Raw genomic sequence first — 26987 nt, 5'->3', positions numbered from 1 at the left:
AGAGAAGAAAAAAGAATGGCAGAAATAAAGAGTTCTGTCAAAATTATTGCATATGGTAATATTTAGAATTCATGAATCAATAATTTCTTGCCTCTGAATATAAACCAGAGATCTTCCGATGACATATGACTAAGTCAAGATGAATGGCTGAAGCTAAAGACTCCTAGTTAAAAACACTGAAGTTCTGTGTGTAAATATAATTTAGTTTATTTTGTAGGATTTAATGCACAGTCATCTTACTATAGCATAACAAATGATTTCCACCTCCTAAACAGTTCAAAATCTCTACAGTAAATCTCAAACATTTAATTAGCATATATAATAATCCCAGAGTTAAATCATATAGATTGAACTAGATTCATTTTTCTAGCAAAAAAATAAGACCACGGTTGCATGACAGAAATTATTCTCACAAATTATCCTTTCAGTAGCAAAACCATGTTATCCCAGGAAAGGTATTGTTGAGGTAGAGTTTATGGTGCTCATCGAAAGAATTGCTCTAAGTTCTAAATGACACTTTGTCACAAAGTTACCACAGCCTTCAAGTTAATTCTATAACAGACGGGGATGGGTACTGAAATGATACACAGAGCTGTGCAGTAGAAATTTCTATTTTTTTTAAATACAGTAGTAATTATTCCTTTCAAAATACTGAATGATTACCCAAACACGGTAAATGATTACCCAAATATTCTCTCCATTTCTCAGATAGCAACTTCCCCATAGGATGTATGTAAAACATAGACTTGTAAAATGAAATCAATCACCTTTATTACAGAATTCATGGTTATCTACTGTAACAAAAGTTTTATTTTTATGAATCAAAAGAACCATCCTCTTCATTTTCGCTTCATTTCATATAATCAACACACATCACAACAAGACTAGGAGGGAGGTATTACATCACTTCACCTATGGACTGGTTGTCCATACAATGTACTGTCCAAACAAGACATTTCAAAGAGTGAAAGAAGCACTATCAAGAGTTATGCTGGGGGGCGCCTGGGTGGCTCAGTCAGTTAAGCATCTGCCTTCGGCTCAGATCAGGATCCCGGGGTCCTGGGATTGAGCCCCGCATCGGGCTCCCTGCTCACTGGGGAGTCTGCTTCTCCCTCTCTCTCTGTCCCTCTCCCTGCACTCATGCACGCTCTCTCTCTGTCTCAAATAAATAAATAAAAAATCTCTTTAAAAAAACAACACATTTATAAAAAAAAAAATTAAGTTATTCTGGGGCAGGAGGTACAAACTAGGACTATCTTAGACAACCAAGATCGTCCATACAAGGAAACAAATTCAGAAAAGTTCTTTAATTCCCCAAATTTACACACAGGGTCCAGAGGGAATTGAGGTTGAAACCCAGTTCTGACTGGGGTCTAAAACAATAACCATTTCCAAAACAAAACAAAAACCAGGAGGAAGTCAACTCACGTAGTACCAGCGCCTGCATTCCATGTATTGCTAGAATCGTGAGCCCTGCAATATGACTTACCCAGGCTTCTTGAGTTATTCTTGCTTCCACTCACACTCGCTCCAATCCCCTTGCAATTCCTATAATTATGCTAAGTAAGTACACATGGGAGTTAAATTTTCAAGACACCAGGAGGAAGAAACACTACAAAGTGCAGAATGGAAACAGAAAAACCTCACCCTGGTGAGTGTTACCAAGCACAATCTTCCAACAGTTACAGGGCAGCAGTATCTTATTAAGGGACGTTTACTGTATACATCATCCCAGGAGGCTCGACTACCCCAAGGCATCAATGGCTCTAATTGTACTGTATACACAGACAGCACTAAGTACTTGCAACCCTGCTGCCTTTACAACTATATATAGGCTGTTCCAACCACCAGCGTGAACAAACAGCACTCACAACTGTTCACACAGATTAACAGTATCTGTTACCATCTCATTTACATTCAGTAGAAAGCTGTGAGTGGGTTTCCTGTAATTCATTTACATCTGCTACACAAATTATTCTTCCATGTTTTAAGCCAAAGAACCCCTGAATATGTATTACCAAATTTAAGACAACTGTTTTTCTGGTTGGAAATTGGTACATATAGCTCTAATAAGAAATCAGGTTAGGGGCCCCTGGGTGGCTCAGTCGTTAAGCGTCTGCCTTCGGCTCAGGTCATGATCCCAGGGTCCTGGGATCAAGCCCCGCATCGGGCAACCTGCTAGGCGGGAAGCCTGCTTCTCCCTCTCCCACTCCCCCTGCTTGTGTTCCCTCTCTCGCTGTCTCTCTGTCAAATAAATAAATAAAATCTCAAAAAAAAAAAAAAGAAATTGGGTTAATTTAGCTGTATCAAAACATTCAAGTAAATTCTCTATTTTCAAATTTTAGTTTTGCATATTTAAAGGTTATTAAATGAAACTGTTCATCATATAAATTTCTAAGTCATAGTCCTACTGTTATGATGACATATACTCCTCTCTATATTACAAAAATCGTTTCTTGGCTTTACAGAAAAGTAAACTTTTTAGAACATATTTTAAAGATTTTATTTATTTGAGAGAGAGGGAGAGAGGAAAAGAGTGCGTGTGCATGCGCAAGCGGGGGCGGGGGACAGAGGGAGAGAGGGACAGCAGACTCCCCACTGAGCGAGGTGCAGCCAGGGGCTCTGTCCCAGGACCCTGAGATCACAACCTGAGCCCAAGTCAGACACTTAACCAACTGTGCCACCCAGGTGCCCTGAAAAGTAAACTTTTTAAAAAAGGAAATATACACACACTAATGCAACTTTTCCTTTTTTATCCTATCAATGTAGTGGTGAAGTCCAGGTAACTCTATCTGTTTTACAGGAATCAATGAATGCTTTAATTACCTCTCAGGATTGGTAAAGATTCAGTTCTCTTTCTTAAATCTTCCAAATCTACTGGACTAGTTGTAAAAAGGTGATAGAATGCTAGCACTAAAAGATAAAGTACTAAATTTTAAATTTCTTGAGGCGGGGGCGGGGGGGGAGACACGAACTTAGACTTGGTTGTGCCTCCCATCTGAATTACACATCACAGGCATGTTCCCAAGACTGCCATTTCTATTTCTAGACAGTTCTTAGTGACATTAATGAAAAGAGGTACTCTGGATAATCCAGGAAACCATGTAATTTAGAATTTATGTTGCTGAAATTCATTATGTGTAATTACTGAGGTGGTTTTGCTTTCCTGATTCTATGCTATGTAGTGTTATACTAAATAATTAAGTTTATATTGACAAAGTGGACTCTGAGAGGGCACTGGAGAACCTGGCCTAGGATGAAAATTATGCGGTTTCACAAACAGGTCAGGATACAACCAATGAAGAATTGTATATTGTGTTGTTAAAGGGGTTTATTTTGGGATCTCTCTTGCCCCATTTTCTTTTTTTTATTGTTATGTTAATCCCCATACATCACATCATTAGTTTTAGATATAGTGTTCCATGATTCATTGTTTGTGCATAACACCCAGTGCTCCATGCAGAACGTGCCCTCCTCAATACCCATCACCAGGCTAACCCATCCTCCCACCCCCCTCCCCTCTAGAACCCTCAGTTTGTTTCCCAGAGTCCATCGTCTCTCATGGTTCGTCTACCCCTCCGATTTCCCCCCCTTCATTCTTCCCCTCCTGCTATCTTCTTCTTTTTTTTTTTTTCTTAACATATATTGCATTATTTGTTTCAGAGGTACAGATCTGAGATTCAACAGTCTTGCACAATTTACAGCGCTTACCAGAGCACATACCCTCCCCAGTGTCCATCACCCAGTCACCCCATTCCTCCCACCCCATCCCCCACTCCAGCAACCCTCAGTTTGTTTCCTGAGATTAAGAATTCCTCATATCAGTGAGGTCATATGATACATGTCTTTCTCTGTTTTCTCTTGCCCCATTTTCAAAGAACTATCTACCATTTATTAAACCCACTGTTAAATGAGCGTACAAGAGACCGGGCCTATGCCCACATTAGTTTCTCCAAACGTACATACATCTCTACTTTCACCTATGTAAATAAATAATACTAATCTCAAAGAAAACTGAGTAAGAGCAGATGGCTTAGGATAAGGGTTGGCAAACTTTTTTCTGTCAACTGCCAGAGAGTAAACATTTTAGCCTTTGTGAGCTATACAATCTGTCATAACTACTCAACTCTGCAGAAGCAACCATAGACAGCATCTGATGACAAGGGTGTGTCTGTCTTCTAGTAAAACTCCATTTACTTAAACAGGCAGCAGGCCAGATTTGGCCGTGCCTTAGGTAAAGTGATATTTGGTGGCAGCGGAGTGGATGGGAGGCTCAAGTAGAGCAAAATCAGAACTGTGTGCATAGTGCACGTTTCCGTTTTTTGAGAAGCCTTCCCTACTACTTTCCACTCCGGGGCACCTCCCCCCTCCCACCGGGCTAAAATCCCATCCTGAAAGCTATCCAGTAAACTGAAGATTTGACAATAAAATAATAAAATACTATGATGAGGTGTGTCTTTCCATTCCTAATGGCATCAGTGGCCGTACTGTGCTACACGCCCATGTGCCCCACGGCGAGCTGGCCACCACGTACTGGGCGGCGATGAAGCACACGAGCTCGGGGTTCTGGGTCCTGGGCTTCGGGAAACAGGTGGGGCGAGCAAGAAACACTTTGAAGTTATGTGAAAAACTCTGTTTATACCCATGTCTATTTGCAGCTTTCATCAGATCTCCAAAAAGTTATGCAAGAATCACTGCTCAAGTTGTGCTAATCAATACACAATGTAAAAATACCGTCCAGTAGAGATGAGTACTGGGGGAGAAGGGGATCGGCTGCTGGGGTTGGAGCCTAAGTGTGAGCACACGCCCCGATCACATTTCTTGTGTTCTCGTTACTTCTGACGGCACCAGCCTATCTTAGTTTCCACAATATTTGCTTGGATCCCACAGCATTTGCTATTTATTTCACTCTGTAACTGTAAAATACACTGCTCTTCAGTTTCAGGATAAGGACTTGACTATAGGTGTGGGCTCTGCGACTGATGCACATCAAAAGCAGAGCCTCTCAGGGAAGAAGGCTGGAGTTTTGCCAAGTCTCACCCCAAGGTAAGTGAAGGATATTACTATATTTATGGGTTTATGTATAGAAGTATCACATAGATGAATGTGCAAATGGAAGTAATGTGTTTTACCTGTCACATTCCACCCCAAGTCTTTCTTGTTGGGGAGGGTGGGAGAGGAAGACAACAAATATTTAAAATTGAAAACCTGGGCGCCTGGGTGGCTCAGTCAGTTGGGCGTCTGCCTTTGGCTCAGGTCATGATCCCAGGGTCCTGGGATGGGGTCCCGCATCCAGCTCCCTGCTCCAGAGATTCTGCTTCTCCCTCTGCCCCTCCTCCCATTTGGTCTCTCAATCTCTCTCTCTCAAATAATAAATAAAATGTTTTTTAAAAAATAGATAAAATAGAAAACCCACCTCAGTAATTCCCAGTGTCCAGTTTAGTTCCCATCGTCTATTAACAGTTCTGTGGGGCTGTTGTGATTCTCGTGACTTCAATCAGTGCAACCAGGCCCATCCTGGGTACCTTGCCTATTAGTGGTTCAGTTCTAATAAAGATGATTGACAAAAGGGTTTCTCATTCTATAATGTGCAATATGAGTGGGAAAAGACTCCTGTTGGCCTGAGAATTGGGAGAGGCAAGCTAGAAGAACCGTTAAAAGTTAGGACTGGCTGCTGGCTTCACTTTCCAGCTTGAGCTTAATTATTGCCTTTCTCTCAACCTCTGTTCCTTGTAGGTCGCCTTATGTCAAAGAGTACCTGTGAAAATTAAATGAGATAATGTACATAATGTGTTGTACAACAGCTAGCACTATAATTAGTCCTCAATAAATGTTAATTATAATCATCATCCAGGAGTAAATACCAATGACGTTGCTTGCTTGGGGAATACAGAACAGTTACTTTTAATAGTTTTATGTGTCTGTTGTCAAGAAGGTAAAAGCTATAGCTTTGTTGTTCTTTTCTTTTTAAGCCTTCACAGTTTAGTGCTATCAAAAAGTAGAAGTTCTATGAATACTTGTTCACCTCGAGTGTAAAGACCAGAATTACCATTTTACCATCACTACTATCACAATTCTGCAAAATTTCCTTCAAAGAAATAACGGTGACATGCATTAAACCAGGTTTGTTTTTTTCATTTTCCTGAGAAGTGCATAATCTTGAAGGAGGGAAGTTTATTGGGGGTAATCACATATGTCTACATGAAAAGTTTAAAGAATGAGTATTTAGGTGTAGACCCCAATGGCGGTTGGGCAGGCAAAAGCACAAGAACCTTTTAAGAGAATGGAGACAGAAAAAGCATGTCTCCTTATGTAGATACATTGGCCAATAAGGGAAAGTGCTATTTAACTACCTCCCTTTGCCAGTAATTGGAGCTATAAAAAGAGTATCATTACAGCAAGGGTTAAGCCCGTATCTTTCTGTCTGAGGCACGAGCAGTCAGAAATTTTATAAGGATTCTCATTTTCTGAGTACTCAGCAATCTTAGTATCAATCAACTTGTAACTAACTGTTCTTCAGATCAAACTACAGTAACTATCCTTTGCAATACTTTTTCTTCCCTGCTGGGTCAGAAAATTGGCTGAAATCCTACTGCAAAATCTAAAGGCACCTTTTAAATTACTAAATGCAAGTCAGCAATTTTGGAGTCTGAGAAAGCTAAATTCCGCTTAAGTGATTAATTCAATTCCTATGCCAACATTTACTTAAAATTATTTAAAAGTTATAACAAACTGCTAAAAAAAAATACCACTTAGGGTTGCAACATTCGTAACCACAAGCTTATTAACCTTGATCTTTTACCATCATTAGCTCAGCTTCTATTCCCTCCTGATCAATGTCATTCACTCCTGTGGCTTGTTCTACAACCTTTACATTGAAATCTTCCAACACTCTTTCTCTAGCCCTGAACTCTTTCAAGATGCAAGCCCAGATTTCCAGTTCCTTCTGAGCTAAATTTCCCTGAAATAAATACCTCAAGTTTAACATTTCCACAAATTAGCATGCTGCCTTTCCACACCTGCCCCCACAATGATCGCTGGAGTCAATTCCCAGTATAGGGAAAGACTGCACATCTCTACCCTCTTGAAAGTTAGGTGTGGCCGTGAGATTTGCCACTAACAACGGAGTGTGAGAGGGACACAAGGGACATCACTTCTAGGTAGAAGCCCTAAGGGGCCAACACATGATCTGCCATATTCTCTCTAGTGCCTCAACAAGCGTGGAAGCATACACAAGGGCTGGGTCCTGCAGTGAGGGTGAGGACAGAGCAGAGCCCCAGCCAAATCGTCATAAACACGTGGCACAAGTCTCTGCTGTTTTACTGCTATCTCAGCGTTGGTACCATGGCCTACCCTGGCCCAGCCTGACCAATGCGGCCACCTGCAGCCTGCCCTTCTCATCTCCGATAAGGGCATCAGCACCCAAGCCAGTAAACTCAGGACTACTGAATGCTTCCCTCTTCCTCATAGCCCCCAATATCCAAACATAAGTCCTGGAAATCTCACCTTTGAAATATTTCCAATTCACCCCCTCCTCTATATTCCCACTGAACTAGTTCTGGCTAGAGGCCATCTTTCTTCTTGATTCTAACCCTACAGCTTCCAAATATTGTCATTCCAGTATCCCAAATTTTCCTGCTCTAAATGATCTTCCAAAATGACACCACCACGACCATTCTAGAAATTAAATATGATGGGGTGCTTCCCATACTGAAAGCCCTTCAACATTTTCCCACTGCTCATATTAACAAACACTTGAGGAGCACTTTTGTAAACAAGCACTGTGCTTGGTACTCTGGGAACAACGATGAGTCATTTGCTTAACACTGATCTTCACACTGAGATATGGTGACATAGCTAGTTGTAGAATGTGTTGCTCAATACCAGTATTTAGTAAAGTATTAAAGTTTCTTAGATAATTTATTCTTTTTAAAAAAGATTTATTTATTTATTTGAGAGAGAGTGTGTGTGTGCACGTGAGTGGGGGGCGGGAGAAGAAAGGCAGACTTAGCTAACTGAGTGCGTGGGGCAGGGGTGGTTCAATCCCATGACCCTGAGATCATGACCTGAGCTGAAACCAAGAGTTGGACGCTTAACTGACTGAGCCACCCAGGCGCCCCTAATTTATTCTTAAAATAAAAACTAGAGTGGGGGCGCCTGGGTGGCTCAGTCGTTAAGCGTCTGCCTTCGGCTCAGGTCATGATCCCAGGGTCCTGGGATCGGGTCCCACATCGGGCTCCCTGCTCAGCAGGGGGCCTGCTTCTCCCTCTCCCGCTCCTCCTGCTTGTGTTCCTGCTCTCGCTCTCTCTCTCTCTGTCAAATAAATAAATAAAATCTTTAAAAAAAAAAAAAAAAAAACTAGAGTGCACTCAAATTGAAAACTTGACTCAAATTCTTTTTTTTTTTTTTTAAAGACAAGAGAGCATGTGGGGGGCGGGGCACGCAGAGGGAGAGAGAATCCCAAGCAGGCTCCATACCCAGCGTGGAGCCCAATGCAGGGCTCGATCTCATAACCCTGAGATAATGATCTGAGCTGAAATCAGGAGTTGGACACCCAACTGCCTGAGCCACCCAGGTGCCCTGACTCACTCAAATTCTAAAAAGTTTTCTTGCGAGAAAGAAAAGGGGATGGAGTTTAGCCAGGCAAGGAGGTGCACAAGGTCCAAGATTCTCCACTGGCCTCTCTGGAGACTGCTACTGCCATTAGTAGCTTACCTGCTACTAGAATACAGATCATTGTAGTTCATTATTTACTAATTTTTATGTTGGAGTTCACCAAAATTTCAGACCCGAGTGGATTCTGTGGCAGTCTACAGGCAAAGCTGGTTTTATTGCGCTTTGCTTTATTGTGCTTTGAAGACGATGCATTTTTTTACAAATTGAAGGTCTGTGGCAAGTCTGCATTGAACACACCATGTTTCCAACAGCATATGCTCACTTCATGTCTCTGTATCACCTTATGATGATTTTCACAATGTCAAACTTCATTATTATATTTGTTATGGTGATCTGTGACCAGTGATTACGACTCTCAGAAAGCTCCAATGATGGTTCGCATTTTTTTGGAATAAAGCACTTTGTAATTAAGGTATGTACATTGTTTGTTTAGACATAATGCTATTACACACTTAACAGACTACAGTACCGCATAAAGAACAACATATATATACACACACTGGGAAACCAAAAAATTCATTTGACTTGCTTGATGGTGATACTCGCTTTACTTTGGTGGTCTGGAACCAAACCTGCAGTATCTCCAAGCCATGCCTGTATTCTGTTCTAACACCCTCTATTATCTGTGTCCTGGAAGGGGGGGGGCAAAAGGCTAAGAGCCACCAGTTTAGCCACAAGATAAAGGTCAAACTTCAACATGTTACAGCTCTTCAAACTCTGCTTCCAATTTGCCTTTGGGGCCTTGTCTCCTATCACCCTCCATCAGCTGCCTCTGTTCAGGACGTTCCTAACCTCTGTTAGAAATAGCATTCCCCTTCTTCCAAACCCACCAAAACTCTACCCGCTCTTCCGGGACTGGCTCAGTAGTCAATTAACATTTTCTGTGAAACTTTCCTCAAGAGCTCTTGGCAATATTAAGCTGACCTTCAGAATGAAGCATTTCGATGCTTATTACATGTTAATAGTTGTCTAAGAATAGACAAGATGCTAAGTCAAAGAAGAGTCAATAAAGATGCTCCCAGCGGGCCTCTGAACTCCAGTATCAGGACTACATTTATTCACCTTCGTGTTCCCAGCACTTTACTACGCTTATAAGACAGCAGGCATGGGACCCACAGTTGCTAAATGAATACCATTATGAAAACCACATTCCATAATCCCACATATGCATCAGCCTACTGACGGGTGCTAGGGTCAACTATTATTTTGAAAATCTAGAAAAGAAGGTTATATACTTGTAACTTCTAACTTTAAAAGCTTATCTGTCATTTTTTAAAACTATAGGCTAGCAAAAATGATGTACTTACGGATGTTTGCGCTTCCGTGCATGCGTGTATTTACGTATGTGTGGTAGTTTCCTTTGGCTACCATAATAAATTTTCACAAACTGAGTGGTTTAAAACAACAGAAATTCATACGCTCACAGTTCTGGACGCCTAAAGTACAAAATCAAGCTGTGGGCAGGGCTGCACTTCCTTGAAAGGCCCTGGGGGAGATTCTGTTCCCTGCCTCTTTCACCTTCTTGTGGGTTCAGGCAATCTTGTTTGTGGCTCTATCACTCCAGTCTCTGCCGCCTCCTCTTCTGTCTCAAGTCTCCCTCTGCCTTTCTCCCCTTGGAATGGCACTTGTCCTTGGATTTAGAGCCCACTCAGGTAATCCGGGATGATCTCATCTCAAGACTCTTAACTTTAATTACATCTGCAAAGACTCGTTTTCCAAATAAGGCAACAAATAACTTACAGCTATTTGGACGTGGACCCATCTTTTTTGAAGCCACCATTCAACCCACTACACTGTGAATGTGTATGTGTGTGTGTTGTAGACTGCTCCAAAGAACAGTCCTCAAACCAGGCTCGACTGAACACGTACACGTTGCCCAGGTGACAGTTTGGAAACTGCTGGGTGCTGGGAACACCATGATGAACATGAAAGACAGTGCCTGCCCTCACGGAGGAGAGAGTATGGTGGGGGATATAGAAATCAAGTTATTTTGGGGCGCCTGGGTGGCTGAGTCAGTTAAGCGTCTGCCTTTGGCTCAGGTCATGATCTCAGGTCCTGGGATCAAGCCTTGCGTTGGGCACCTTGCTCCATGGGAAGTCGGTTTCTCCCTCTCCCTCTCTCTGCTCATGCTTTCTCTCTCGTTTTCTCTCTCTCACAAATAAATAAATAAAATAAAATAAAGAAATCAAGTTATTTCTTAAAGTTGAGAAATGTAGTATGAGGGAAAATTATACCATGGTTGTATAGAACAGGGAACCTCGCCTTACCTGTTGTTAAATGTTAAATGTAACCCTGATATTTTCTCAGTGAGAGGTGGATAGTTCAGAGAACATTCCTTGATTTTCAGGTTAGAATATCTCCTACCCTGTGTTGGACCATCCACGAAAAGTCCTTGTTTCACATGTGTGCTTCATACTTTAAATTATCTGACTCAAAGATACTCCCTGGAACCATCATAGTTTGCATAATTAAGGACGCCATCCCTTGTAATACAGTCATTACTTCACAACAATCAAGAAAGAATAAACATGGCTGATTAAACTATGACATGCCATTAATTATAAGATGCATCCCAATTTCAGGACTATTAAAATGCACACTTTGGAATTAGTGAAATATGTCCATTTCCATTTTCAAATACATTCTCACAATGCATCAGAACAAATTAAACAGCTTTTGATTAAATAGTATTACCAAATCTCAAGGTTCTTCCAGCAAAATTTTAATGCTGAGTTGACTTCACCCAGACTCAGAATATTTTTCACCTTCTTTCCATGAGGTTAATATATGTAAATATAATTCAGTAAGTCCTAAAATAAGACATACCCTCATACATTGAGTCTCTTCTAAGCTTGAGATAATTTCAGAAGTCAGAGATTGGGAAAGAACTCTAAAAAAACCCTTGAACTGAAAAGCAGGAAGGAGTGGCTACTGGAATTATCATTCCTTCCTTGCCCAGAACTTGCTAACAGGTCACAAGGTGAAGAACAGAGTGCAGGTACCCGTGTGGGTAGTCAGGCAGGGCTTGCAAATACTTTAGGGGTAAGCTGGAGTATCCCCAAGACCCTATGCCAGAGTCCTGCTACACCCTGTGAAATCTACAAGGGGAAGAGAAGCCCGGACGTCTGCTCTCAGATGGCTTAGAAGGACATATCTAAAAAGAGACGTGATAAAACTTCTACACATACCTGCCTCCAACCTATTAAAGTTCCTCATGGGATGCAGGATTGAGATTTTGTTGTAGTCTGATGCAGAGGTCATGCAAGAGAAAAAGTTTCAGAGAATAATCTGTTCTGAGTCTCTTCTTGCCCTATTTATTTTCTCCTTTATTTATGCAGTCTGGGTTTTGACATTGAGATATAAGGCCCATGTTGCCCTATGTTTTTCCTAAAAAGATTTAATGTTGGTCCTTGCATGTGAAGTTAAGAGGACTCAGGAAGACAATGCCATCAAAGATTTTGTGGGAGGTAAGGAATATGTAAGAGAAATTTACTTTAAGTCTTTAAAAACAAACAGATGTAGGCCATTATGAAATTTTTTCACACACACATATATATTATGAATGGTGTGTGAGGGGTGCCTGGATGGCTCACTTGGTTAAGTGTCTACCTTTAGCTGAGGTCATGATCCCAGGGTCCTGGGATCCAGCCCCGTTAATGGGCTCCCTGCTCGGTGGGGAGTCTGCTTCTCCTTCTCCCACTCCATGCTCCCCCTGCTTGTGGTCTCTCTCTGTCAAGTAAATAAATAAAATCTTAAAAAAAAAAAAAAAAGAATGGTGTGTGAAAAGGGCACCTTGCTGACTCAGTCAATGGAGCATGCCACTCTTGATCTCAGGGTTGTGGGTTCAAGCCCCATGCTGGGTGTAGAGATTACTTAAATATAAAATAAAATAAAAATAGAAGAATGGTGTGTGAAAGTGTGCCCCTCATCCAAAAAATAATGGAGGAAATACAGTTTCAATTAAGTAGTCTAAGTTGAGGGCAACTTGCAAATGCTTCTTAAATTCTGAAAGGCACATTCTCTGCCCCCCCTCTCTCTCTCACACTCACACACACACACACACACACACACACACACACACACACACACACGAACAGCAGCTTAGTAAAGTATCATTTTAAAACAGATTCTTCCCTGGAGAAAACTTATTGCCAAAGCATCTGGACTATATTCCAGAAGGCATTTAACAAGTTACTATCATTTCCCAGACTCACCAGGGTAGCGCTGGCTTTAAAATGAATTAAAATTTTCTTTAGAAAAACAAATCTCAGGCCTCCCACAGCCACTGGAAAAGAGGAGTAAGTCAAGACTGGGGTGGCCCTAGCCACTTCTCTTCTTTGAGGAATAAAGGATTTTTTTCAAATTTCATTAACTGCAAGTATTCTTAGATCACAGCCCAATGCATTCCCTGAAAGACAGGTGCAGTTGAAATGTATTTTTTCTACTTTTAAAGAGCAAAATAAATTTGACAAAGATAGTTCAATTCAGTAGTTAAGCAAACTTTTGAGTAAATTGGCTGGCATAACAATAGTCCAGAAGAAAATAAAAATCTTACATCATATGTAAAAATGAATTCCAGACAGATTAAAGACTTAAATAAAAAACTTTTAAATCTTACTAGAACATCTAAGAGACTACACATATATTCTAGGGGTCAGGAAGATATTTCTTAGCCAAAAGTGAAAACACAAGAGACTTGTCTGTCCATATAAAACTTAAAAATTTTGAAATGGATAAATGTAACATAAAGGCAATAGATAAATGTAAATAAGGAAAAATCTCTCTATAATATACAAATAGCATCTAGAAATTGGCAAGAATGAGTCAACAACAGAAAAACCAACAAAAAGTATGATTTCATTTTGCAGAAGAGCAATCTAAGTGGTAAACAATCATATAAAAAAGGGCACAAAATCACTAATAATCAGGGAAATGCAAATTAACATAGCAACAAGATCTCGTTTTGTATCCATTAGGCTGGCAAATATTTTTTAAAAACTTTATAATAGCTAATGTTGACATGGACTTGGAGAACTAGCATTCTCATGCATCAATGATGGAAATGAGAATTGTTATGGACTTTTTGGACAGCATTTTGGCAACATCTATTAAATCAATTCCACTTCTGTGAACTGCGATACTGGGAAGGAAGACACACTCTCCCCTATATTTTTCCTAAAAAGATTTAATTTTGATCTTTGCATGTGTGATTAAGAGAATCAGTAAGACAGTGCTATCAAAGATGTTTTGGGAGAAGAAGTAAAAGACATGAGATAGAAATCACAGACTTCTATAGAAACAATGAGCAAATTAATGACTTAGGTATATTGAGGTTTAGTGAAGTATAATTCAGAGGCTAATAATTAGAAACAAACTGAACACCAATCAATAGAAGGAGTATTTCCACTCTGTGGAATATTATGCAGCTATGAAAAAAGAATGAATGTTTTACACCCAATATTTCATAAAAATTCCCATGAGTGATACAACCAAAAGACAAAAAAATATGAATATAATCCCATTTTTATAAAGCAATGACACATTTCTCTTCCAGTATGTGCCTTTGTATGTGTATCTAATGTCGATGTGGGATTATGTGAGAATGGAGAAAAGAAGGATATGTACTGGATTAAAAAAGTGGGTTGGGGGGTAGGCAGGGTTGGGTTGGAGGAATAGGGGTTGACGTGAAAGGAGAAAGCAAAAAAAAAAAAAACCTAAAATTTTTAGTTCATGTAAAATTTTAAGGGTGTGTGTGTGTCTGTGTGTGTGAATAGAGGATATATGAGAAGGACAGTCACCAAAATGTTGATGGTGGGTATCTCAAGGTGGTAGGAGCTCAGATTATCTTTAGTTTTTAAATATTTCTATGTATTCAAATTCTTCATAATGAATGTATTATGTTAATCATCAAGGGAAATGAAGTTTTGTTTCATTGTGACAATTTTGAAACTAGATATTTATACATAGTTCATATATTTTCCTCCTTCCCTTCTCTCTGGTCTCCACTTATTAGCATAAAACTCCTGTAGTATCTATTGCACAGTATTTTTTTTTTTTTTAAGATTTTATTTATTTATTTGAGAGAAAGAGAGCACAAACAGGGGAGAAGCGGGTGTGGGGAAGCAGGACTCCCTGCTGAACAGGGAGCCCGATGTGGGACTCGATCCCAGGACGCTGGGATCATGACCTGAGCTGAAGGCAGACGCTTAACCGACTGAGCCACCCAGGTGTCCATATCGCACAGTAGTCAACTGCAGAGTCTACTCAGACTTGTATCTTCCCAACTGACTCAAGAAAAGGAGAGTGAGCAGGGTATCTGGGTGGCTTAGAGGTTAAGCATCTCTGACTCCTTGGTTTCCACCCAGGTCATGATCTTGGGGTCATGGGATCAAGCCCCCTGTGGGGCTCCGCACTCAGTGGGCAGTCTGCTAGGGATTCCCTCTCTCCCTTTCCCTCTGCCCCCCCGCCCCACGTTCTCTCTCTCTCTCCAATAAATAAATCTTAAAAAAAAAAAAATAGTGAGTGAGAGTAAGGGGGAGAGGAGGGAGAAAGAGAAAAAGAGGGAAGGGGAGAGAGAGAGAGAGAAGACTAGGGGGAGGGATAAAACAATTCATAAACTACCTGATCTACTATAAAGTTAATTTGAAGCTTCCTCTTTGGCAGAAAAAAATAATCTTAAAGTCATCTTGTACTTCACTTTTAGCAAATGTCACCTCAATCCACTGATAAATAGAACTATTCAGAGTCCTCTGTGCCAAGTTGGTAAAGGGATACGCATTTTATTCCCCATCAATCACTGCCTATACATAGAGAATTAAACTGGGCTTTTCCCCCTTCTCTGTGGTTCCCTTCTTCTTAGACATTACACTGAAGCTGACATTGACACAGATATTCAACAGAAGAAATGAAATGACATTCAAGCCATCATGTTTGCTTTTTTCCCTGATGTCTGGAAGCTGTCTGTGAATCTCTATTATTTATTCTCTCACATCAGCACTCAGGTTCCAAGCTTCAACAGGCTCTCACATTGCTGGAGTCCACCTTTTGTAAAAGAGAGAATAGAAAACTCCAACTGCCCCAAATGTGGTAAACTTGTCACCTTATTCTTGGCCCTGGAAACCAGATAGTGATGAACCTTACTGCTCAGCTTAGTTTCATGCAATGCACAGGAATTTATCAACAACAAAGTATCTGTGGGGTCCTCTCCATGACTTGAATTCATGTTATGAATACACAGCACGGTTTTACCAAGACTTTCATAAGGTTATTTTATTTTATACAATGGAAGAAGATTCCTTCTTCACAATGCAACAATGAACATAACACTTAAAACCAATATCCAGGTTGATAAAGAAAAGTACAGCTTTGAAAAACTCTACCAAAAAATGGAACAAAGGGCTCATAAAATTCACAAAAGAAATATGATAAAATTATTGGTGATATTCTACTAGTAATCAAAGAAACACAAATTAGAAAAAGTGCCAATTTTTAAATTATCTAAATTGGCAAAGACTAAGAAATAACTATGATAGTCAATGATGTATAAAGTGATAAGCTTACCCATTCACTGCTAATGGTACAAACTTTCCTGGATACAATTTAGCAACACATATCAACAATCTAAAAATAATAAATTCTGAATAATAATCCCATTTCCAGGAAACCCAAATAATGAAATGATATAAAACTGGCCAATTCACTTACAAAGATATCCTCGAAAACACAATACTCAAAACAACTAAATGTCTAACAACTAAAAAAGTCAGGTAAATAATGGTTTATTGCTAATAACAGAATCCAATTAAGTCATAATAATTTTATTTTCAAGGGATACTAATAATGAAGGAAAATGCTCATGATCTAACGTGAAATCAAAAATGCAATTTTATATGGTTTGGTCTTTTTCCACTTTTATAGTCTCCATTTACATGCCATGCCTGCGTAACAGGAAAATGTTAATAATGGTTACATAACAAGTTATGTAACTTCTGGAATTAAAACTGATACTCATTTTCGTCATTTTTTGGTCTATATTTTCCAAATTCTCAATAATAACGATATCTGGAGGAAAACAGTAAATACTTTTTTAAAACATAACCACCAAGCCTCTCTGGCAAAAGAAATAAAGCAGGGAGAAAAAAGCACCCTTAAACAATTGGACAACTATTCCCATTTTGTGCATCAGATCAGAGAGAAAATCTGAAAAGTAGCAAGCCAAGTAAGAATGTGAGGAGTGTCCTATAACAATAATTTTTTACAAGTACACAACTTTTCATGGCTTACTTATAAAGTACTTTCACATCTAATAGAGGGTATTTCAGTGGAACTGCTTTAAGGTTTTAGCTCATCCTCAAGGATGAAAAGAGAAAAGCTGGAGCAAGAGGTTCAAACTATCTGAGCTAAAGAAAAACCTATACAATATGTTAAGGAATTCAGGCCAAATGCATAGTTATTTTGCTAAGGTTTTGTGTAGGAAAAAAGGTGAAGAAAAAACATGTAAGCACAAATCTAAATGGCAGAGACTGCTAAACAGCTCCCAATATCCAATGCTCCCCTCTCCTGTAGTAAGAACTCATGGGTATTGTGTCCAGTTAAGACTTCAGTTCCTTACTTTCCTGCCTATAGAGAAGTCCTGACCAATGAGATATGTGAAGTGCTGTGTTAGGACTGGTGGTAAGGCATACCCTTTTACCCTCCTGCTGTATGAGATGCAGACATGATGGCTAGAGTTCCAGCAGCCATTAAGGACCATGAAGTGAAAACCATCTCCTAAGGATGAAGAGCAGAAAGACACGAAGAGCCTGGGTCCTTCACTCTGGATCTGCCGTATCTATCCTGGAATAGATGCCTTCAGACTCCTTTTATATGAAAAGAAAGAAATCTCCATGTTGCATAAATTACTTTTTTTTTTCCTGTTATGCACTACTAAAATTAACTTTAACTGATGTACCTGGCCATGATGACCTTGTGAAAATTTCTTCTGATCCTGTCTATTCTCAGTGGCTCTCTGTTTCTCCCAAAAGATGGGACCAAAATAACAGGGGGGGGGGGCAGCAGAATATCTGTATAAAGCCTCATGTTACTTACTTATGTTTAAGTAGGTAATCTGTATCTTCTAGAGCTCTCTCTCTTTAGACACAACAAATTAAACTGTTTTTAACTTGGGTCTGGTGCTTGGTTGATTTCGTGGGTCACTGTGGGTCAAGGTAAAAAATGGATCTTGCATTATTCCAACTGTAACCGAAACAGACTAAAATTGAAGATCTCAAGCATAACCTTTCTGAGGACCAGCAATGACAATGGAATAGATGCTAGTTCTTTGATTCCAACCATCCTTTGCTCATCTGTTGCTGATAAAGGAAAAGAGAGGCAATTAAAAGTGAGTATCAATCCATGGATATGTTTCCTGAGGCATTTCATTAACCTGATTTTGAATGCATGACAGACTGTTACAACCAGTGCTTCCTAATTACCTACAAGGTAACAGAATATTAAAATAGAAAAGTAAACATTTACCCCTTTTTGGTTACTTTTAGATATTTGCATCTAGTTTCCTGCCACGAGGAAAACACAGTCAATGTAAACTAATTATCCAAAATAATTATCAAGAGCAGATCTTCATTTCCAACATCATAAACTCTGGTATTGAGGAAACTGTCATATTTGAAAAAGAAAATGTTTGACCAAGGAAGTTTTCCTCTACTGAGTGGAGAAAAACAGAACATAACTTACTTCAAATCTTCACAGGGGTATATCTTTAAGCACTGTTCATATTCCCTTCTAAGCTGTAACCAGGCCTAATCATAACAACTTACTGAAGATGTTAAATATTAACCTAAATAACAAATATCTTCATAACTATAAGACTTCACATTGCATTTTAAATTCAATAACTTGGTATTTATTAAACAACCATTAAGCCATCAAAGCCCAAGTGGTATTTAAATACTTCAAACTAGGTTTAAGAATTAGCAGAATCAATTAAAATGACTTGCCCTTTAATTACAAAGTAATTCATCCACAAAACTGGAAAAAGGCTTGGGAACATTGTTTTTTCCTTCTTTTACCACCATGTAATATTCCCACAAGGGCATAAAAGGAAACTCATTGTATGGGATTAAGACACTAAGGTTTCAAGACAATCTTGGGGCTATTCTAGGAAGACAACAACTTAGCGGTTGTCGTTTTGTAACACTATTTAAACCAAGTGGCTTACTTTGCTTAGAAGTAAAATCCCTGGTACACTGAGAAGATGATACATTGGAGAGTTAAATGGTTAGCTGACTATCCAATCAGTCCTATTCTTTATTATACTGTAAGAGTTGACTAATTCTGAAGACTGATGGTATTCTAGTCCATACAAAATTAAAAATTCAATGACATAGCTACATGTAATATGTAAAGGAGGCATCTTAATTTTGGAACCAAAGAACTAGCAAGAGAGCAAAGAATCTAAAAAGGAGTTGTAATTTCTAGAAGTAATTTATTTAAAATATTAATAACTAATGATCCTAAGAATCATTATTTCATCATGTTGGTCCACTAAGTCTTTATTTTCCCTACTGCTAATTTTAAGACCTACCATCTTAGTTCCAATTTATGTATTTACGAATATGCCTATCACAGTTGAAACAAACGTGAAATTTTATTTCAAACGTGCAGAGTCATAGATGCTTTAGTAATGCAGACATTTTGGACCTGAAAATTGTTAATTCTGAGATTTGCTCATTCATGTATTAACTGCTTATAAAATATCTTTTATACACCAGGCATTGTGCTAGGAGCTGGGAAATAGCAAAAATAATTGTAGATACCTTTAACCTGAAATTCAAGTAAACATTTTTGTGCCACTAAGGAGTAGGAACGGGGGCTAAGATGTGGGGGAGCATCTTCTCGTGGAAATGTCTTCTAAACGGTTTAAATCCCATGAGACTTAAAATATTTTAGCAGGTATTTTCTCTTTTGTCAAATATGACAAAATAATACATAAAGCAGCAATAAAAGTTATTTTTCAAGTTACATATAATAGCTGGTGTTCTTAAGATTGATAGTCCTGCTGAAGACCAGAGGGAGTTTATCAGTCTTCCTAGAACTGCAGCTCAGTAAGTAAAAAGACAGATACCTCAGGAATCTCAAAAATAAACGAGTTTACAAGCTGGCCTACTAGGACTTGCTATTTCAATAAGGCAGCCAAAAGGAGCAAAAGAGACTCAAATACACTCTTTAAACTATGATACAGTCGATCACAACGGTCAAACCAGTTTTCCTTTTACAGATGACCGAGTGACTTAAGGCTTTCAAAACAGCCATCTTACTTGAAAAGCAAGAGCACTGAAGGAGCTATGTCCAAATCTTGTCTTGTGGGTCTGAATGCTTATCACTGCCCAGAACGTCCCTTCCTATTCTTTTTTCATTAATTTGTAGGCATGGAAAATTAGAATAGGTGGTAACTAGAGGAAAGTGAAAGAATATGGTATATGAAAGAATATTCAAGAGGCTTTCTTTATCACCCACCTTGTACATAACATTATACAAGGCACTCCTTTCCTGCTAACAGTTATGTAAGTGCTCAGAAAATCATAATCAACCCAGTAAAAGTAGCGATGAGTATCTACTAGAAAAAGATTCAAGGGTCTTGGTAGCATTTGTTCAGACTTACATGTAATGCTGGATTAAGTTAAAAGTTTCTTTCCTAACTTCCTGCTCTGGTCGCTCCCAAATACAATCTTGGGTTAGTTAGTTCATAACACTTTCTCTCTGATAAAGATCTTAATGCCACCTTTTTATAACCTGGGGATTACCAGATCTCAAATACTCAGAAGGAAATACACTAAAGTCACCCAGAGTGCTTCCCTCAGTATCTTTAGCTGTACAAAAATAATAAAGTATTATTCAGTACACTTCTGATGCACTCTGAAGCCTCCCTCTCAACTGGTCTACACCCCCACTACTCCAATCTTATGTATGCGTGCTGTTTTGCAATACATATTTATTTCCCATATTTGCATTTAACTCTTATAGTAAGCAGATACACAAGAATGCAGGCTGCATAAGGACAGAGATTCCTGATTTGTTCAGTTTTATTGTCCCCATACTTATAACAGGGCTTGACACATAGCAGGGGCTTACTAAATATTAGCTGACTGAATAAACAAATTAACCAGTAACTATGAGATACATGGACCAGGATAATGTACATCTTCTTCGGCATGAGATTTCTACAAATCAAAGGGGTGCCACGAAGGCACATAACTATGAAGTGGCAGCCCCTGAACCTGAACAGAGAGGTTTCTAGGCTCCAAATCCAGCATCCTTTCAACTACTATCTCTCCTGCCTGGGGCATATGTACCCTCTTACAATATAGAATGTCAGGGGAAATGAAGCCACGGAGAGGCACATCTTCTGGGAACAAGATTGACACTAAGTTAATTTAGAAAAAAATTACCCACACACACACATCAATCATGGAGATTTTGAGAACTTATTTTCAAAAATAAAACACAGATCTAGAAACACCTCTGACATTTGCAAACGGCCAAATGGAGCCTCGCCGTGTTCAGAGTGTTCACGTCTCCGTTCCTTCAGCCTTCCGGGCACTTACATGCTAGTTAGAGGAGCACTTCAGCACAAAGCAAGAACCAAGCTCCCACAGTGCCAACACACCTGGGGATAAGCAACGGCTCTGAGTCCTCTGCACGGCTGGAAAGGAGAGGTTGCTGCTGATCCATCACTGCAGCTGCCTCCAACTCTATCATCTTTTTCTCCCTCCCAGTCACTCCATACAGGCTTGGTCTTCCTTTTCCTTTCACCAAACAGGGCCATGAACTCATCTTTCACTGATGGAGGCCAGCATTCTTCGAACAGGGTACATACTTGATGCAAAGCCAATACTTACCATCATAGCTGTAGGGGAGTCAATTAACCAGAGCCCCAACTTCCCAATATTCTCTTATCTAAAAATTGATTTGCCTGGGATCATGGCTATGATGGACGGACACCACCCCAGGATGAATGGAAGCTGTCCTCCACCACCTCCCCATCACAAAGACCCTTCACCCACTTTACAGAAACAATGCATCTTTAGATCTTTCTAAACCGCATGACCCCAGGGTGTAAAGACCTCAGGGTGACCAACAAAGAAACAAATAAAAACGCTAATGCATGTAAAGGAGTGAGGCTTTAGCATCTGGGTTGCAAGGCCTTTTCTAAATCAGGTAATTTCCAATTCTTCATTTCAAACAACCTGAAACATTCAAATATGAAGAGCCCTAAGGTCAAAAGAAATATAAAATATTGGGTTTCAATTCATATATATTTTTGTTACAGAAAGAAAGTATGACAGAGTGATCAATAAGACACTTTCAAGCATAAAAATATATTGGATTGGGATAGAATTCTGTAGGGGAAGGAAAACGAAAATAATGAATTTAAGGAGAAAAAAAGGTGTAAAGATTTTAACTGTTTAAGAACTTATTCATGCATTTCTTAAAAATGAATGATACTGGGAATCAACTATAGACCTACTAAAGTATTTTTAATGATGTAAGAATTTAAAAGGTCGTTTATAATATGCTGAAAAATGACATCCTTTGCAACTGTTTAAACTTAAGATGAAAAGTTTTAGCAATCAGCTTAAAAATGTGCCTAGGGTACAGACGTCTACAGGATTTTTTAGGAGCTACAGGAACAAAAAACGTGGAAGAACACTGCTATAGACCAACCACTGGAGCCTTTCCAAGGCAAAATAACTGAAGAGACAAAGAAGGAACAATTTCCCACCTACCTAGTTGTGAGCTAGGATGGGCTGGAGATGGGGTGGGGATTAGCATTTGCTCCACCCTCTTCTTGGTCATAAACACATCTGTTGAACCTGGTTCTACAGCCAACAGTTTCTCAGACTGATGACCAGGTTAAATATCTAATCCCAACTGCATTGCTGATGGGGTTAGCCTTTGGCTGATGAGCCTGTTTCTTACTCCCTAAGGAGAATTGCTACTTCTTGAGTACTTTTCTTTGTGTTTTCCAGAAAAATTCATGAGGCAATACCAAAAAGGCTCACTATTTTGTATTTCTCTTATCATTCGATGACAAATATCACCACTGGGGATGCAATATTGAATGCGTCTATCTGACTGGCATTTCAGGCGTAACATGCATTATGCAAAGAATTGGAGAGTTCCTTACTGTGTAGTTAATATTTTAAGTATGGCAAATGTACTGAGGAGTAATCTCAACAGGCCCATCTATGTACATAAGCCCTCAGATACCATGTTTTTCCTTCTTTTTCTGATTTCGTACTCTCTTCTTCCCTACTGCCCCTTACGTCTTGTCAGCCGCTCCTTTGGGAAGCAGAAAGTAGTCTAAATATGATGGATGAGGCCAGCACTTAATTCGGTGTCTACACTGTTTGAAAAATATTGACTTTCCGGTCCTCAAGCTCTCAGAGAGACAGTGGGGCTATTTAGAGTAGACATTAGACCTACTTTAAACCTACTCCCATTTAGTACGAGGAGGTAAAGTTTGAGATAAAAGGTCTTTCTTTAGAGTCAGAAAGTTGGCTGAAAATCCCACTCCACACATTTACCAAGTATGTCACTCAATTTCTCTGAATCTCAGGTTCCCAAAGTCCTTAAAATGGGGTGCTGAGAATTTGAGACAATATGCAACAAGCACCTAGAAACGTACAGCACGTAGTAGGCATTCAATAGTCAACAGTTATGAAGTTAGATGTTTAATGTTCTTTAATGACTGTTTAAAATTAGCCAACAGTTCTCTCTTGGCATCATGTCAGCTGTGGCATGTTTTTCCGTTTCTTTCTAGTCTCTTTTAAAATAAGTGATTTGGAAAATGACTACCTTTCATGTCAAGTATGGAGTGTGTGTGAGTGTGTGTGTGTGTGTAAAATGTACCTGCAGTACTAAAACTGGCAAAAGGACACAGAATGAGGACTGCACAAAACTTGAGATTTCACCTACAGCTTTTATAAATATGGCAACATGTCCTGAATACGTTCTAAGCATGCTGTGAAACGTGATTAAAAATAAGCATGGCATCAATGATCGACTCTTTGAAAGGTTATCCAAATTTAATTGGAAAGCTAACACTTTCCCCTCATCGGATTAGCAAAGTTTTTTTTTGTTTGTTTGTTCGTTTGTTTTTTTAAGGTTACTTAATATTGTAAGGCTGTGGGGAGAGTGGCACTCCCATAATTCTCATGGTAGTCAAAATGAGTATCACCTTTAGACTCTGAAAAGCAATTTGACAATGTATATGAAGGACTCAAAAAGGATTCACATGTTTATTTAGAAAGGCAGGACTATATACCAGCCCAAACAAACAGATTTATGGGTAAGGGTCTTCATACATCACAACTTGTAATAGTAAAAAAACGGAGCAGCTGATGTCCACCATAGGGAACTAGATTATATAGTATAGCCATTCCCTGGAATGGTATGCAGCTATTAAAGACAAAAAATTTAAATAAGATGGGATTGTTAAGTGAAAGAAACAAGGTATAAAGCAGTATTTGGCTATGATTCCAAATTTGTATGTGCCACTGTTGATTCTCAAGGGGTAAGAAGAGAAAATTTACAATCAAGAATTGGAATTACACAGTGATCAAAATCCATTCCACAGCTTGAAAGGATACAGTGTTAGGAGTTGCAACCCACGTCCTAATTTTAAAAAGAAGTGTGGGATGAGTACACTGCTGATTCAGATCCTTCTTATGAATGACAGGGATAGGAAAGCAGATAACAAAGCTAAAAGTTCTATCCGCAACTGACATTCGGCCTCTTTAAACTTTCAACTTAATGAAGCTTTTGGGTGACTTTTATACCACATGCATCAATGTTCTCTGCCTAGGTAAGAAGTTTTGGCAATGTGCAGTGATGAGAGAAGGTCGGAAAAGGTGAGGATTCAAAACCTTCCAACACACACAATTTTGCACAGCAGAAGAGGAAATGAAACACTGTGAATATGAACACACACACACATACACATACACACACAGATTCAGACCTGCATATACATAGTTAAAGCAAGGAACACTTTCCCACCCCACTGCAAGCAGAAATGCCACGACACACCACCTGTCCTTCCTGGGTTCATCTGCACTTCATTACTAGTTTGAAAACTCCTAGTTTATTCCCACCACTACCAAGTCCAACCAAACAAGGCTAGAAAGCATGGCCAAGATTGCTTTCATGAACTTTCTTGCATTTATTTCTCACATCAGTACTTCAAATGTCTCATCTAACCCCACAGATAAGAAACAGAATAAAAATGCCTTTGGACATTTACACATCTCATGTTACACACTCTTGTACTCCAGAAAAGGAGTAACCCAAATCCATGTGACTTGAAATGACATCTTTCTGCTCAGTGCTCTCCTTTTAACTTGGCCTGTGTGACCACAGTTCTATCTGCTCGCCTGCCAACCTGGGCCCAAGTGCTTTCCAGCAGCCCCACGGCAGAGCATGCTTCTGAAAACAGTCTAAAATTACATGAAGCCCAAATCAACTGAAGTTATTGTGAAAACACAAGACAAGACACACCTAAATTGCCACCTTACATGTGACAATGCAAACTGAAAGGGGTCTACTTGCTTGACAGTATGCACTTGTTTGCAGATGTCACACTGCAGAGGGAACAGCTGGGGGATGTTGGTTGATTTCTGGTGGTCAGTTTCAGAAAATACAAGCATTTCTTAGTTTCGAGCTCAGGTTCTCAATCAATATAGGTTTTGGAGACTTAAATTTTTTCCAGGCTCGAAATGTGCTAAGCTAATAATTAACCTTAAGCATACCATCACTTCTGCTGAAAACATTTTCTACACTCAGCCCCAAATTACTTTCAGTTCAGTTAAACAAAACAGACAAGCTGTAATAAAAGGTCTCTGAGAAATGTGATCCCTTTCATTGGTCACCCAGGAGCTTTTCCTCTTAAATCTGCTGCTTCTTGGGGGGGGGGGGAGGGGAAGGAGAGCATCCAAAATACAGATGCCACCCAAAGCACAATGATTTTGTAAGAAAGTTGCCTAAGATAACTCTTCAGGGTTTCCCAGGTTGAGTAATTCTTGCAGGCGGGTGGGGAGGGACAGCTCGCCTCCAAAATTACTATCTGCAGAGGTTTCCCTAATGTTGATTTTTTTTTTTAAGGCGTCCTTTTTAATTACACTGCAAGGGCTCTGATTTTCACATCTCTAGCTGATGCTGAGAGCAACGCGGCAGGGCTGCGGCAGCCGCTCCGGCCAACTCCAGCGCCGGGGCGGGCAGCCCACTCCCCACCCGGTCCCACCCTCCCCAGCACACGCGCGCACATCCGCGCCGAGACTGCGGTCCGCGCCGGTCTGCCCTGAGCTGGCGGCCGGGCCGGGACTCACCGCTGTCCAGCCGCGCGATCTGGGGCAGCCGGTAAGTGCTGACCAGCAGGTCGAGCGGAACGGCCACCGAGCTCCACTTCACATCCTTGAGGCTGCAGCCCAGCGAGGGCGCCGGGTCCATCTTCCCCGCCTCCTCCTGCCCCGCGCTCCCGCCGCCGCCGCCGCCGGCACCACCCGCGCCTCGGCGGTCGCGACTGCTCGCGCTCGCGGTCTGGGGCGCGCGGGAGGCGCCGGGCACTCCGGCCGCGGGCAGCCCGGGGGCACGGCGGCTGAGGCGGCCGGGAAGGAGGGGGCCCGCGCCCGGCTCAGCTACCAATGCGGGGCATGGCCAGGGAGCCCCGCGTGCCCTCAAGCCCGGAGAGGACTCGCAGCAGCCCCGCGGCTGCGGGCGGCGGCGGCCGGGGTGGCTGCAGCGGCTCCCGCTCCGCCTCCTTCTCTGGCCCCGGGTCTGCAGCTGCGGCGGCCGCCCGCTCGCCTCCTCCTCCTCTTACCCCTCCTTCCCTCCGCCTCGAGCGTGTGAGGAGGAGCCGCGGGTCTGAGAAACGCCATAGCAGCGCTCCCAGCACTGACCAACAAGGTGCGAGCAACGCCTGCGCAGCTCGGGGAGACACCGCCTCCGCCTCCGCCTCCCCGGCGCCGCCCGCTCCTCCTCCCGCTCGGCCTCCTCCTCCCGCGGCCCGGCGGCCTCGGCTGGGCGTCAGCCGCCCGGCCGCGGCCGCCGACGCCTGTGGCTCGGCGTGCTCTGCAAGCTTTAGCTCTCGCTCCCCCGTCCGACCGCTCCGGCGCCCTGCAGCCTCCCGGGCGTCACTGCGCGCCCAGACTCCTTCCCAGCCCAGGGCCCATCCCGGAGCCCAGCAGGAGCGGAGCGAGCTCGGGAATCTTTCTCCTAGTCGTGGCGTCGGGCACTGTCCCTTGCTACTCCCCGCC

General features: G+C 40.9%; 1 protein-coding gene across 3 annotated transcripts in view; it reads right to left on the bottom strand.

The window, feature by feature from the left end:
* The window catches only part of GAREM1 (GRB2 associated regulator of MAPK1 subtype 1), a 196263-nt gene extending 169506 nt beyond the window's left edge, over window positions 1–26757 (bottom strand). For 2 of the 3 annotated variants that reach the window (XM_078060462.1, XM_078060463.1), the window contains exon 1: window positions 26061–26753. In XM_078060462.1, the coding sequence (XP_077916588.1) occupies window positions 26061–26181 (121 nt within the window). In that variant the 5' untranslated portion in view covers window positions 26182–26753. Of the gene's footprint in view, window positions 1–26060 lie in introns of all 3 variants that reach the window. The other variant, XM_078060464.1, reaches the window with a different exon arrangement.
* Window positions 26758–26987: the final 230 nt, after the last annotated feature.

The sequence above is a fragment of the Halichoerus grypus genome, chromosome 13 (genome assembly GCF_964656455.1).
Source record: "Halichoerus grypus chromosome 13, mHalGry1.hap1.1, whole genome shotgun sequence".
Classification (NCBI taxonomy): Eukaryota; Metazoa; Chordata; class Mammalia; order Carnivora; family Phocidae; genus Halichoerus; species Halichoerus grypus.
This window is presented reverse-complemented; position numbering and strand designations above follow the sequence as displayed.